Source organism: Anas acuta, chromosome Z (genome assembly GCF_963932015.1).
Source record: "Anas acuta chromosome Z, bAnaAcu1.1, whole genome shotgun sequence".
NCBI lineage: Eukaryota > Metazoa > Chordata > Aves > Anseriformes > Anatidae > Anas > Anas acuta.
Window position 1 is genome coordinate 39,386,917 of NC_089017.1, and position 13,636 is coordinate 39,400,552.

The 13,636-nt window shown below is 40.8% G+C and overlaps 1 protein-coding gene across 10 annotated transcripts in view; it reads left to right on the top strand.

Annotated features, from left to right (window-relative positions):
• AOPEP (aminopeptidase O (putative)) overlaps window positions 1-10,919 on the top strand; it is a 199,733-nt gene extending 188,814 nt beyond the window's left edge. For 8 of the 10 annotated variants that reach the window (XM_068666251.1, XM_068666254.1, XM_068666257.1 and 5 more), the window contains 3 exons: window positions 4,037-4,123; window positions 6,948-7,092; window positions 10,092-10,919. In XM_068666251.1, coding sequence (XP_068522352.1) covers window positions 4,037-4,123; window positions 6,948-7,088 — 228 coding nt within the window. In that variant the 3' untranslated portion in view covers window positions 7,089-7,092; window positions 10,092-10,919. Of the gene's footprint in view, window positions 1-4,036; window positions 4,128-6,947; window positions 7,093-7,256 lie in introns of those variants that run through there. The other 2 variants (XM_068666252.1, XR_011091064.1) reach the window with 2 other exon arrangements.
• Window positions 10,920-13,636: the final 2,717 nt, after the last annotated feature.

Sequence of the window (13,636 nt, forward strand, 5' to 3'; positions counted from 1 at the left end):
TATATTAATATAATTTATTATGTAATTTATGTAAGTACTTAGTTCAGTTGAAGTCTTCTCATGTAGCAATTTACTCTCTGAAAATAGACCAGGGTGGTGTCACTTTGTTTTCTAAACATTTCCCATTTCACTGTCAAAATGCAGGTGATGTTTGAGTTCTTCATAATGTTGTGCACTGATGTGTATTCTTCCAGAAGTCAAATTAAAAGATAAAAGTGAGAACACTTAAGTTCTTTGTATAAGCTTCTAAACTGGAGGTTGTGTACGTTATAACAGTAGCAGCCCTTCAAGATACTTCACCTAGATGTTAGCCAACACATAGATCTTGATGCGGCTGGTATTTGTGGAAACCTATTAGTGGTTTTCAATCATCACACCTGCGCAAGTGGCTGTCTGGGTGTCTTCCTGCCGCTGAGGCGTGGCTCAGAAATGCACTGCTCGGATGTGTGGTGTCTCGCAAACCTCAAAGAAAAGCGATCCCCGTTTAACTCGAGAAGGTGGTTGCTCAAATATCAGCATCAGTGGTGAAAGCTGGATGGGAGGAAAGAGACGAGGAGTGGGTCAGGGACTGGAGGTGCCACAAAAGGCCCCTGCCACCTCTACTCTTGCCTGGGCGGGCTCATCAGTCTGAGGCTGGGAAAACCAGCGGCATTTCCAGCATTGGCACGTATGTCCTGCAGCTGCTGGACCTGCAAGAGGATGGGCGGGCGGCTGCAGGTGTGTGCTTTCTGCCAGCAGCAGGGGGAAGGATGGCTGCGAATTGCTTTTTGGGTCCGTCTGGTGCCGAGGAGCCAGCCAAAGGGACATACGGCGTGCATCTCTGCACCGTGCGGGAGAGCACTGGGAAGTGTGCAGAGGGGGCACTTGGAGGAGATTAATGAATTCTTATTTTCACCACTGAGTTTTTGCTCCTGGGAGGAAAGGAAAAGCCAACAAGAGCGTATACAGGATGCGGTACGGTTAGCTTGGTCCTACCACAAGCTACTTAGCTTTCAACATTGCCTTTTGATAGGGGTTTGTTAGAGGGCCAGGTTGCATGACACATGCATTACGCTGCAGAGCTGTGGGGTGTCTCATGCTCCGAGCGCTGGAAGAGACACTGGGAACCAAATTTATTTTTTTTTATGTCTTCCTCTTATATGAATAAAGTTCTCAGCTGTGCGGTTTGAGCCTAGGGCTTGGATTGTACCAGAAAAAATAAAAAATACGTGGTGGCCCACGCACCATACAGGCCCCGCGAGACATCAGCCAGGCCGTGCCCGCTCAGGCCACCCTTGAGGCTCCGGTGGCAGGGCCGAGCAGGTCACACCGAGCCCCTGCCACATGCTGGGACAGTCTTGGTGCCCACAGCTGCCCTGCAGGTCACCGGGAAGCTGGGGTCTGGCTGCCCCCACAGCTGGTTTTTATGGGTGCCTCGGCAGCGGCTGGTTCTCCTGCAGCTCGCCGCGCCGTGACGGCATTCGGGGCTTTTTGGGAAGCAGGAGGCAAACGTGTAATCTGAGGATAACAGACACGCTGCTCCTGCCCCAGCTGGAGGGCCTCCAGCACTTCAGGTCTGGGACTGTGCCAGGGTTTGTAATGACCCTGAGAAAGAAAGAAAGAGAAAAGAGAGAGAAAGAAAAGTGTGCGCTGTACTAAACCTCACTCAACAAATCAATGCTTCTCTTTCAAACTCTTTGAGAGGAGGTGTACTGCCAGGAGTGGGAACCCTGTGGAGGAAGGGGTGATTAAGGAAAGGATACAGCTTAATTGTTCTTTGTTTTGCAAAACAGTGGGAATTCAGATAATCAGGCAATGACAAAAATGTAAGGCAGACGTGCACTATGTTAGTATGTGAGTGAGCAGAAGCATGTGAGTACATCCACACCGATAACTCCTGCTCTGTTCTCCGTGCAGGTGTTATGGTAACAATCACAAAAGGGAGCGTTTGCACTCTGCAAGCCAGGTGACGGGGTTGTTATTGAAAGTACTTAGAAATTTCGGCACCCAAGGGCCTCTGATTATCTCCTGTAGGATCCTGTAATTATTAATGCTTTAATAATTACATGTGGGGAAAAAACAGCTTCACCAGGAGGTATGAAGAGAGCCCTATCTCAGAAGACTTCGTAATTTGTTTGTTGGATGTTCTCACGTGCTGGGCCACAAGGCGTAGAAGCGCAATGATCACAGCAGAACACCGCAGTCCCTTTCTCTCTTCCTTGCCTATTCTATATGTGCCAAGAATACATACAGAAAATTTTATTTCTTCTTAAATAGTTGACATCAGGTGCTGCGTAGGTAGGATAAAGTGGTTCCAATGAAGATAGACAACCTTTTCAATGTTTCCTGTTCTGCTTGGCTAACTCAAGCTGCAGATGAGAGAGGGATATGCTTAATTTTTGAGACTAAATTTCTAAGGTTTGTTCCAGGCAGGGAGCTGTTTGGTGCTATGAAAAATGTCCTGGAAGGGAGCTGGCTTGCCTGGGAAGATTTACTGGTGATGCGTTCAGTGTCTCCAGGGAAAAGCAGCAGCTGGGTAGGGTTTTAAAGGCCCATATTATAGATGCGTGGGCATCTATGACAAAACGAGTTGAAGCTTGGAACACCATTTGCTTTTGTGGATTTAGCACTGGTTCCCCATGCAGGAGTCTTAACAGCTGTTATTTAGTCAGCAAAAACCTTTCAGAGACAGCTTTTATCCCCCACCACGTGTTGCTCTTTAATTCTGCAGTGTCTTAGAAGCTGTGAGTGCAAATTCCCTTCAGCCACAACTTCACGCAGCATTTTGTTTAATTCAGAAGCTGTGTTCAAACTGTGTCATGTAACAGGTAAGCTGGGAGGAGATTCCAGCTACCCAAAAGGACTCTTCCAGGACCTCTGAGCATTTATTACTTGTTAATCATGTTAATGGGGTTATTCTCTAATCACATATGACTGTAAAACTTTCTTGAGACATAAAGTTAGCAAGGATTAGGATGACAGGGAAAGTATGTCCAAATACCTTATTTAACAAAGCAGAAGATATTTAAGTTCAATTCTTTTTTTTCATTCCTGGCTTCCACTCTCAGTGTTCTTGGTAAATCTGTCATTCAGAAAAAGGCTTGCTCATGGTGACTTGATATGAACACAATTTTGACTTGGTTTTTAAAACTATAAAACTGCTGACATTTTATTTTATACAAAGTGATTGTTGTTATGTGCCCCATCTTACAAAAGATAGTAAGACCACAGGGTAAAACAGAAAGAGCAGGAGGGTGGGAGGGCTTTATTGAACGTAATTCTTTTCCTTTAGATCAGTGCTGTTCCAGTAATAGAGTAAAAAACATCAGCCTGGTCACTGCCTACAACTGCGGAAGCCTTGCTGGAGTGTAAGATGACTTTTAATCCACAGGAGTGTTGAAGAACAAAGTCAGAAATTTAAAGTCATTTCAAAGTCATGTTATTCACACTACTTAAAGATAAAAATTTTTCGACTGTGATTGTTTTTAAAAACTCTGTATTTTTCATTACATTATGTTAATAACTGTTTCCGTCTATGTGCATTTGGTAGAACAGCCTAGATTTTTGAGTGTAGACAGATTTTAAACTCTTTGAAAGGTGTTTAAAATGTAGTCCTGGAAAATGATGGTGGCAAAACTATGTTCCACTTAACTGAACCTTGCTGCATGGTTTTATATATAACATGCTTTTAACATGAATTTAATCTTGGTACAGTATTATATTTAAGCCTTTTTATTACTTGGATTGTACACTTGCATAGAAGAGATAATTAATTCTGTCTTGTGGCTCTTCTGGGCATTTCTAGCTATCATCTGCGTCTCTTGCCCCTATTCCCTACTTCTAACATTATAAAATAAGTAATGTTTAGGCAAACATAAAGGAAGGATAATAACATTCAGACAAACTTAAGTCTAAAGATGCTGCAAACTGGTGTCAGGATATGGATTAATTTACTATTCTAGAATGAGAGGTTTTTCTTCAGGTCTTGTGGGGTTCTGAAGCCCAGAAAGACACACATACAATTTCATTTATTTCTTTTTTTTTCCTCTTCCCGAAGGTTCGTCATCGGTGGTGTGAACTTGTTGTTAAACACAAATACGTGTCTGCATATGGAGATGTTGAGAAATTTCTCAGAGAAGATCAGGTCAGTTACATGTTATTAGCATTTTCAAAATAATCACGTTTTAAATTTTTTTGAGACCCTAATGTGAAACTGAAAATTAATATATTTTCTTGCTGGAGACAGCTGAAAAGTGGAATGTGTATTCAGTTTATGCCCTTTCCTTGAATAGTGCAATTTAAGGAATCTGCCTAGGTATACTCAGCCCCACCTAAGTATGCTAATCACCTGTAAAGTGGTAAAATAGGATATATTCTCTTCTGCTTCTATTTTATACAAGTCATATGTAGCAATGATCCTTGCCAATGCTAAGACACATTTTCCTCAGTTTGCAGGGTGACAAAGGCAAGTCTATCTGTGAATATTAACCCACATAGATAAGAGTTTGGTGCAAAACAGTGACTGACATTTTCAAGACGATGTACAGATCGTCTTACAGGAGAAGCATAGCGCAAGGATATTCATCCAAGGATGCATCTGCACTGTTAAAAAAATGATTTGAGACAATTTCGAAGGTCTTAAAATGCCAGCTATATAAAGTGTCTTTACTATGGCTAAGCTATTACGAAATCGCAGTTGTAATTGTACCTCTGCCTTGTTCGATTTCACTTCCCATTTGTTTTTATTCAACCTTCACTGCCTAGGATCACAGCTATATTTAAAATATAGGGAGAAAAAAAAAAGAAAGAAAACATTGCAAGGTATATGAAAATCAGTGAGAGAGATACTCATGCCTTTTCCTTTCGTGTTGACAGTGAACAAAGCCATTTACAGCCTGTGAGCTTTTTTTGCTTTCAGACAAATAAATACATTTTGTCACAACAGCATAATAAAGTTACTGCAGTCTCTTAGGCTCTTTCTTCCAGCTCTGGAGTATACCTCCTATTTATATCTCAACCAATAAACAGTCTCAAGACCTCCTGGCAAGCTCTTTGTTTGAATTAAAAAAAAAAAAAAAGTAGCATGTAACAACAGCATTTATGACAACAAGGAATTTATATATATTGTGCATATTTTTGTCATATGGAATGATGCAGGTGTCTACCAGCAGAAAGGCAAAACAAAAATCCTGACGTTCATACAAACATACTGAATTACATTACGTTTAGAACAGATACAATGCCAAACAAAAACAAATGTTTTCTGCAGTGCAGGGAAAGAATTTCTGCAATATTTTTTTTTTTTTCATGTAATCCTCAATATATTTCATTTCATTTACTCCAGTGGTGGAAACAGTTTATAACGCAACCAGGTTCTGGAATCATTACAACTCAAATCAGAGTAGTTGCATGTCGTTACTGATCATGAAAGACTTTTTTTTTCTTTAAAGTCTGGGAAAAATGTAAATGTGATTGTTTAATCCTTTCCAGGATTACAAAAACCCAGTGTTTTTACTGCATTTTAATGTTTAGGTTTGGGGGAAAATTATTAATAGTGGGTAGAGAAGATAATTCCTATTTGGAACAAAATTCCAACATTTTGAAATTCTTTATGAAAGCAACTGGAGCCCAGCTCCAAGGCAACGTTCCTGGTGCGATCTGCAGCTGCAGATCCTGGAAACCTGAGGTCTGTGAATGCAGAAGAAATGCCCCTGGTTAGGGCACTGTCACAGTGTCTGTCAGATTTCTGTCTGTTTGGGACCTTTTTCTTTAATTTCAATCACTGTTAAACTATAAATTTCCCCTCTTGTTGAAGCTTAATTTTTAACCTTATCAGCCAACACTAGAAATTGTGAGGAATTATATTACGAATTGTTTTTTTTTCAGTGCTGTCCATATTCTTCCTCTTCTGCAACTGTCCAAGCATTAAGTTTGCAGCTGTACAAGTTAATCTGCTAAGCTGCTAAGTTTTGTCATTATATGCATAATGTATGCTACATATAACGATTATATATAACATATAACATATGCCACGTTTAATAATTATACATAAGTGGCATATATATAATATATGCCAAATACAATAATTACGTCATATATATATATATATAATATCACACGTCTTATGTATATAAATAATATTTCATATATGTGGCATATATTGCATACATAATATATACATATTATGTATGGCATATATATAATAATAACATACATACAGTGTTTTGATAAGTGCAGCTTAACACTTATGGAACTCCTATAACAAGATGCAAAGCTTGTATCTTCAGAAAAAAAAAATATGTTTCCCATGAAGTTAGCTAGTGCTTCGCTACCTGCCATCAAAGGGGCTCAGATCTTACCCCCAGGTACTCAGTTATCCAGAATGAGCACTAAGGGACAGTCTGCCTTCTTACAGAAAGGTTAAGCTGCATCTTGGACTTAAAGAAAAGACTCTGAAACACAGACCTGGCCACAGGTGATTGATTTCCAGATACAGCATTGCCAGACGGGGATTTCAGAGTGGGGTGTTTCAGCTGTTCTGCTCTTTATTAGTGCATGTGGAAACATCCCAACTGGAAAGAAAATGTGTATCCTGTTGAAGGAAGGACAAGCTGTTTTCTTAAGGGGCATTTGGAAGTACTTCAGGTAGTGGATAAAAGAAAACAGATTTCAACTTCAAAAGTGACAAGAAAAATGGAGTGAGAAAGCATTTGCTTGTCACAACACAACGTACATTTCTTATAGTAATGTTCTTTTTTTACACACTCAATACAACATATAGCCAATCTTAGGCTACAGAGAGCCAAAGAAAACTACATTTTTTGGGGGGGAAAGGTATGCTGTTGAGTATAAGGCTTTTTCCATTCTTTTTTTTGAATTAAGTGGGTACTTGGAGGTCAACAACACAAAAACCGTTCAACTAGTCACAACTGGTGACAGGATGACTGTGTGTTGTGTTCCTCTTTCAGGCAATGGGTGTGTATCTCTATGGTGAATTAATGGTGAATGAAGATGCCAAACAACAGGAACTTGCATACAAATGCTTTGCTGCAGCACGAGAACAAATGGACGTGTCCTCCGCCAAAGTGGTGGCAGAGATGTTGTTCTGAAGAGGTGATTTTTCTTTTTTAATTAAATACCCTGATTTTGCCTTATAAAGAAACTCACTAAACACTGTAAACTTTGGCATACCACAGAGCTTGTGGCAGCTTATTTAAACAAGAGTTAATTTTTGAACTATCTTGGTTTTTCTGTTTTTTTGTTTGTTTGTTTTTAAGCCCAGCTGCTGGAGCAGTGAGTTAGATATGCATAGGCACTGGCTGGAGAGCACGGAGGGGCGTTGTTGTAAACTTTGTAATGGATTGTACAAGAGGCAACTGTAAGTCAGAATGGCCAGGGAAGGCCAGGCTCCACCTGCAGTTGTTTTCCGTTCTGTATTCTTAATTCTGTCTACAGCATACACAAAATCACAACTGTGTGAGAAGCATTGCTGCTTAACAAAGCTGTGTGCTGACTTGATAGGTAGCACAAACTTTGAAAAGAATCTTATCCCACAACAGAATTGTGAAGTTGTACACTTGCAACCAAGTCTGAATCATGTGAGAACAATTTGTTAATTCAAGCAGATTAAGCATAGTCAGGTCTTTGAAGAATGGTTATAAAGTAAGAACAGCCTTAACATGAAGAAACTGGTTAATGTCATACATAATCTGGCTCGTTTCTGAAATTAACGGGGAGGAATCAACAGAAAAAGCAAAATTGAAGGAAATGTTCACAAAATAAAGATTGCTGCAGGCTATAAATGGGTCACTTGCAAAGATATTCTCAATTTCTCAGTCTATTTGAATAGCCCGAGGTAACCTCACAGTGTTTGTACATGCATGTTTAACACATAGCCAATTAGGATTGGTATGAACGTCTCTTTCAGTACAGCATTCTTCAGATTTTTGCTTCGTAAATTAACTCATCTGACAGAGTGATGATTGCCTTGGCTGTTCACCTAACTCTACAATTGATTTGTGGTATCAAAATTAAGGCATCTAATCGAGCAAAATCATAATTTTCTAATTGGTATCTAGCAGGAATCTTGACTTTCTCCCATTCAAGCCTGTACTTGGTAGTAAGTTCAAATTGAATTCATGGCATTTACCTCATTTATATGAAACATAGCAGATACCATGAAATCAAGGTTGTTCTGTATTGACAAGCACTGTGTCTGCCAGGGAAACTTTACGGGAAATATGGGTGAGACTTAAGAGTGCCAGGATAGCAGTCTTGGGAAAGGAGGGTTGCCTTCTAAAACGGGTAGGGCTAAGAGATTTGCTTACATGCTGCCAGTTGTCAGGAACCCACAGAAAACTTGAGTTACGTTCAATATTTTACAATCTGGTAGATACGAGAAAGATGGAGATGCAGTTCGTTCTGATACTTCCGTGCTTGGAACTGTCTTCGTATAATCCTTAAATAATAAAATAAAAATTTCTGCAACTTCTGGTGGTAAGTATCTACCTAGCACAGGAATATTATGTAGTATGTATGTGCAGTAGTGTAGAATTGCCTGTTTGACCTTTTAGACTAGAAATGTATGGCAAACTACAAAAAAATAAATCTAAAGATGCCATTAGGAGTGTGACTGTGTGACTGCACAGCTTTCTTGTAGTGTTGTGGCTGTTTGGGTTCCTGGCATGATGATTTGTGAGTTAAGATTAAAATCACATTGCCAGGGATTACCACATAGCCATGACCGCAGCTGCTACTCTGAAAATCTCCGTAACTATCTGATACGTGTACCCTGTGGCATCCTCTCCATCCGTTAAGCAAAAAAAATAAAGTCCAAAGAGGAAAGGAGCAGACGCGTCACGGAAGAACCTCATCTGAAAAATAGTTGTACTCAGACGGAGACCTCTCTGGCGAGGTGCAGAGCTTAGCTGATTGGTGAACAGTGATTGTTTCCCTCTTTGTTCACAGTGGCTAAGTTCTGCACCTGAAGAGAAGGTGAGATGAGGACGCTTAAGTGTCAGCCTGCGTGGGGCAGGGAGCACTTGATGCCTGAGATACATTGCTGCTTGGCGGGCAGTGTTACAATAAGTGCTTGTGCGCAGATACAGGACGTGGAGGCTAACGAGCAAAAGGGGCTTAGGAAGGACCATAGACTTGTTTTGTAGTTGAAAATAAACATCGCTCCTAAATTTCTCAGCCTGACTACAAAAGAAGGGTATTGCCCGAGAGTAACTTGGTTGCTGAGCTTTTCTAAAGGTCATAGGAAATAAATGTTTGCGATGCTAAACTGGAATTGTCTATAAAGCTTTGTTTTGTAGGCTCTTCTTTAACGGATGCTCTCGTGACTTCTCCGCAGTTGTAGCTTAGCGTTGTGTACCATTCGCAGGAAGGTGGTTGTTTCCGACTGGAGCTGCCACTTACGGCTGCTGCTGTTGTTCCAGGCGTTGATGGACCCGTCCTCCGGTGCCTACTGAGCTGATATCAGTTCTGATTTTACACACTGGCTCAGTTCAGCAGGAACAGGAGTCGAGCCCTAGAGCAAAAATAAATAAATAAATAAATAAATAAAATAAAGTACCTTTCTAGGAGCCTTTGAGAAATGTTGTTACTGTCTTCTCTCTAAAACCAAATCAGTATACATTGCGCTGTCCTGACGTTAAACACCATGCGCTTAAAGTGGACAAGCTACCTCAGTACTGTTTAGAGAACTGTTGGCTTAAGACGAGAAGGTATGTGGATATGTGTAACATCACACAGCGTTGCTCCAGTGACTGACCTCCAGCATTGTGCTCAGAGTAACCTGCTAATAACCGGGGGAGGTGCTTGTCCTTTGGCTCTTTCATGTCTTCTCCAAACGTTGTTGTGGTAGCTCTAAGGAGGTCCCCCTTCTGGGTACCCAGGCTTCTTATCTCAGAAAATACAAGGGGAAACAGTGTTTTTAAAAATACAGTTATAAATTTAGCTTTGTTAACTTTGTAACCATGGTTATGCTCTACTAGTAAGCTTAAAAAGCACAACACAAACCTTCATATGAAAGACTGGGCCAATCAAGAATGCACAGATAACCCTTTATTGTGACAGAGTAATAACTTTTGCTGCTGTTTCCATTGCAGGAAAGATCACAGAGAAATTCTTTTAATATATCTCCTCCTAAACCCCGGTGGTACTAGGATTTCATTGACCCAAGACATCAAAGGAAGGATTATGTGACTGCTAAAACAATCAGCTGACAGAAACATTTACCTTTCAGTATTTATGTTTTCCAGAGGCTCAGTGTAACCAAGAACAGGTAAAAATGTACACGCACAAGACCAGCAACACACACTCCAGTGTGCCTCCAGGTAGTTTTTTAATACCAGCAGCTGGGGTCTTATCCTCGCTGCTTGGTGGTACAACTGGTGCAGTTTGCAGAGGCCCAAGGACTCTTGACTTGAATGATTTTATGTACTGCAGTAACTTGGCCAAACACAGGAACTACTGAAATTTGATAACACTGTATGCTGTGCTTAAAATTTTGTTTGTAACTTCAATGACGAATTAAAAAGTTAATATAAAATCAGATGGATGGCTGGGGTGGGGAAGTTGACTGGAAGATGGAATAATCTGTGGAAAGTGACCAACCAGCGATCTGGTGACTGGATGAACTCTGAAGCAAAAATTAAGATCAGGATTTTGTCTCTGTCTTGTTTAGGTTGACTTCTACCAGAACTGTACCTTTCATTTTCTGGACTTTCTTCCGTACCTCTGTGCTGCCCCTTTTTTTAGTGATGTATCAAATGCAGCTCTTCTTTTCTAGGGATGTACAGCTCCACTGATCACAAGACATCTAAAATGTGCCTTTCAGAGAGGGACTTTTAAAACAAAAGCATTTGTGAATATATTTACTTTGTATACTATTGTTTTACATTGTATACTTGTAAAAATAAATATTTTTTCAAATATGTGTAGTTTTTCCATTGCATAGCTGTTCAAAGTTCATTTATAAACCTAAGAAAAAAATCACCTCTTTTCTGCTTTTGTAGTAAGACAGAAGAAGCTGAAAGTGAAAATTAATGGATATCAACAAGAAAAATTAAGTGTGGAAATTACTTTTCTTTAAAGGTCTATGCAGAGTCTATTAAAAGACTGCCTTAACAGTGACTTAATTCCAAAGAGCCCCGTTCCTCTTCACCTCCCTTCATTTCCCGACCTCCCCTTCTCCAGGCCCAGGGAGTTGTTACTGGAATCAGGGGACAGTCAGCAGCTTCTTTCACATGCATCAGGAGTTTGGAAATTGTCCAAGTGCTTGCTGAGATACTGCAGTGACTTCTAATGCAGTTACACTCATAGATGTGTTTATTGAGGGATCCTACTCTCTTATAAAAGAGTTATGCTTCCTTTCACAAGGTTTTTCTGCAAAGGCCAGCAAAGAAAATCAACTTCCTTTTTGACTTTCCCCTGTGTAAGGGAAAGAACACAAAGCTGAATAAAGTTTCTACACAAGACGTGTCAAGTAAATGTGTTGTAAGCCACTGTTGGTAAAATTGCATTGCAAATAAGACATTCCACACATTGCACATATCACCAAGTTTTTTCTTCCTTGGAACAATTATTTTTCTTACCTTTTTGTTATTTTTTTTTTCATTGAGGACAGTAGTGGTTTAGATGTTTACCATGGCTGTTGCAGTTTGTTTAAACAGTATTAATGAGAGCATTCATGTGAACGTTGATGTTCCTCACAACAACTTCGTGCTCGGAAATGAATGGCAAATAAAACTCCATCACCACGTAGCCCACAGACGGCAGTACTGACAGCCCTGGTTCTGTAACTGGGGCTCTGTGACCTTTTGTTGCTAATCCAAGCATTCCTAAGAAGAATGAGGCTCCAGATTAAGAAGGAAGCTGAGGGTAGTTTCAAATAGATATTATCACTAAAACTCATCATAAAAAAAGAGAACAAAGGAGACTATTCAATATATGAAAGAGTGGCTTCGTCAAACTGATAGAAGCGTTAGCACTGGTGTCATATCTTGGTGAATCATGTAGAAAGTCTTGGGAGTGAAATACGCAAAATGCCTCTTAATTATTTAAGCTCTTAAAGCCTAGCAAAAATTTTATCTATATATTTATATAAATATATATAAGCAGAAAGTGTAGTACTGTTTTTTTTTAATCAACATTCCCGCAATGCGGGGGTTCCCATATTAACTTCCTTAGAGGAAAACTTTGTGGATACTAGTTATACAGTAAACAAAGGTAAGCCAAAAAACAAAAAAATCCAAACATTGTGACAAATTAAAACCATTAATGGAAGTGCTGTCAGGCCCTAACTCTAACAGCTTTCACAGTCAACACACTAAAATCCAGTGAAATTACCATGTTATTCTTTAAAACAGTATTTTCGTTAATCAGGCATTTGGTTAAAGTGGCAGAAATGTCACAACATCATTGAATCTGTCTCTTTGGAGGTGAACGCTAAGACTTTAACGCTGTTGGACATCACACACCAGTGTGCGTGGCTATGACAAGCACAAGCAATCATGCAGGTGCATTATTGCCCTGCTTACTTTTCCTCCTACTTTTGTTACACAGTCATCAGAGAATGAAAGCACGGCAGAGTGCTTTGGGTTGTAAGGGACCTCATGGATCACCCAGTTCCAGCCCCCGCCATGGGCAGGGACACCTCCCACCAGCCCAGGCTGCCCAAACCCCATCCAGCCTGGCCTTGAACACCTCCAGGGATGGGGCACCCACAAGCATTTCCCCACCCCGAGCTCAGCCTTGCAAAGCACGCTGATAGTTTTATGTTGGATCGCATTAGAAGTCCCTGTTCAGAAGTCTGGACTGTGTCCCACCTATTTCATCAGGTCAGCAGCTGGTTAGGATCTAGCTGATTATGTTTTCAGGACATAGCTTTAAACTGTAAAAATGAATCTCAGATTAAGTGAAAACTGTGTCAGTCCGTACAGTTAGGCAAGGACTGCCATCTATTTTCTTGCGGGTCACTTGTTTAGAGTAAAGCCAGGCAGTAACGAGGCTGTGAGCTAGATAACTCGTCCCTCTCAGACGAGATGCATTCCTGATCATATGCTTTCTGTTACAAACACGGTTTAAAAACATACCAATTTGCTGACAGCAGTTCCTCTGCTTTGTTTTGTCTTCAGCTTTGCTGGGATGTGTTTGCAGCTGCTTTGGCTCTGCGCTTTCTTCTTTAAGGGGGAATTAACTGTACCATATTGCATGTTCCTCTCACATAACGGGGAAGGAAACAGGTCTAGCCTGGAAGCAGGTCTAGCCAGAAAAGCAGCCTGAGCAAGTGGGCAGCTTGAGAAAACAGCCAGGGCTTCAGGCAGGAGGAGCCAGCAATGGACCGCTGCCACCGATCCTACGCTGCAGCAGGGAAGGGTTACGGTGACCAGCACAGCCCTGATGATGTTACAGCTACAAGTATGTGCAGCTGGGCAGCCTGACAGACACAAAATACCCCTTCACTAATGAGAGAGATTTTAACCCCGAGCTCTGCTGCCCACACGGAATGTTGGGCATTGAAAACAAAGGATGCGCCAGGAAGGAGCAACAAATTGTTCTGTGCCACACAGAGGGGCAAAAAGATTTCGGAGTCTGGAAATCCCTCCTCGGTTAGCACCAAGATTAAGGGGATATATGGAAAAGCATAACA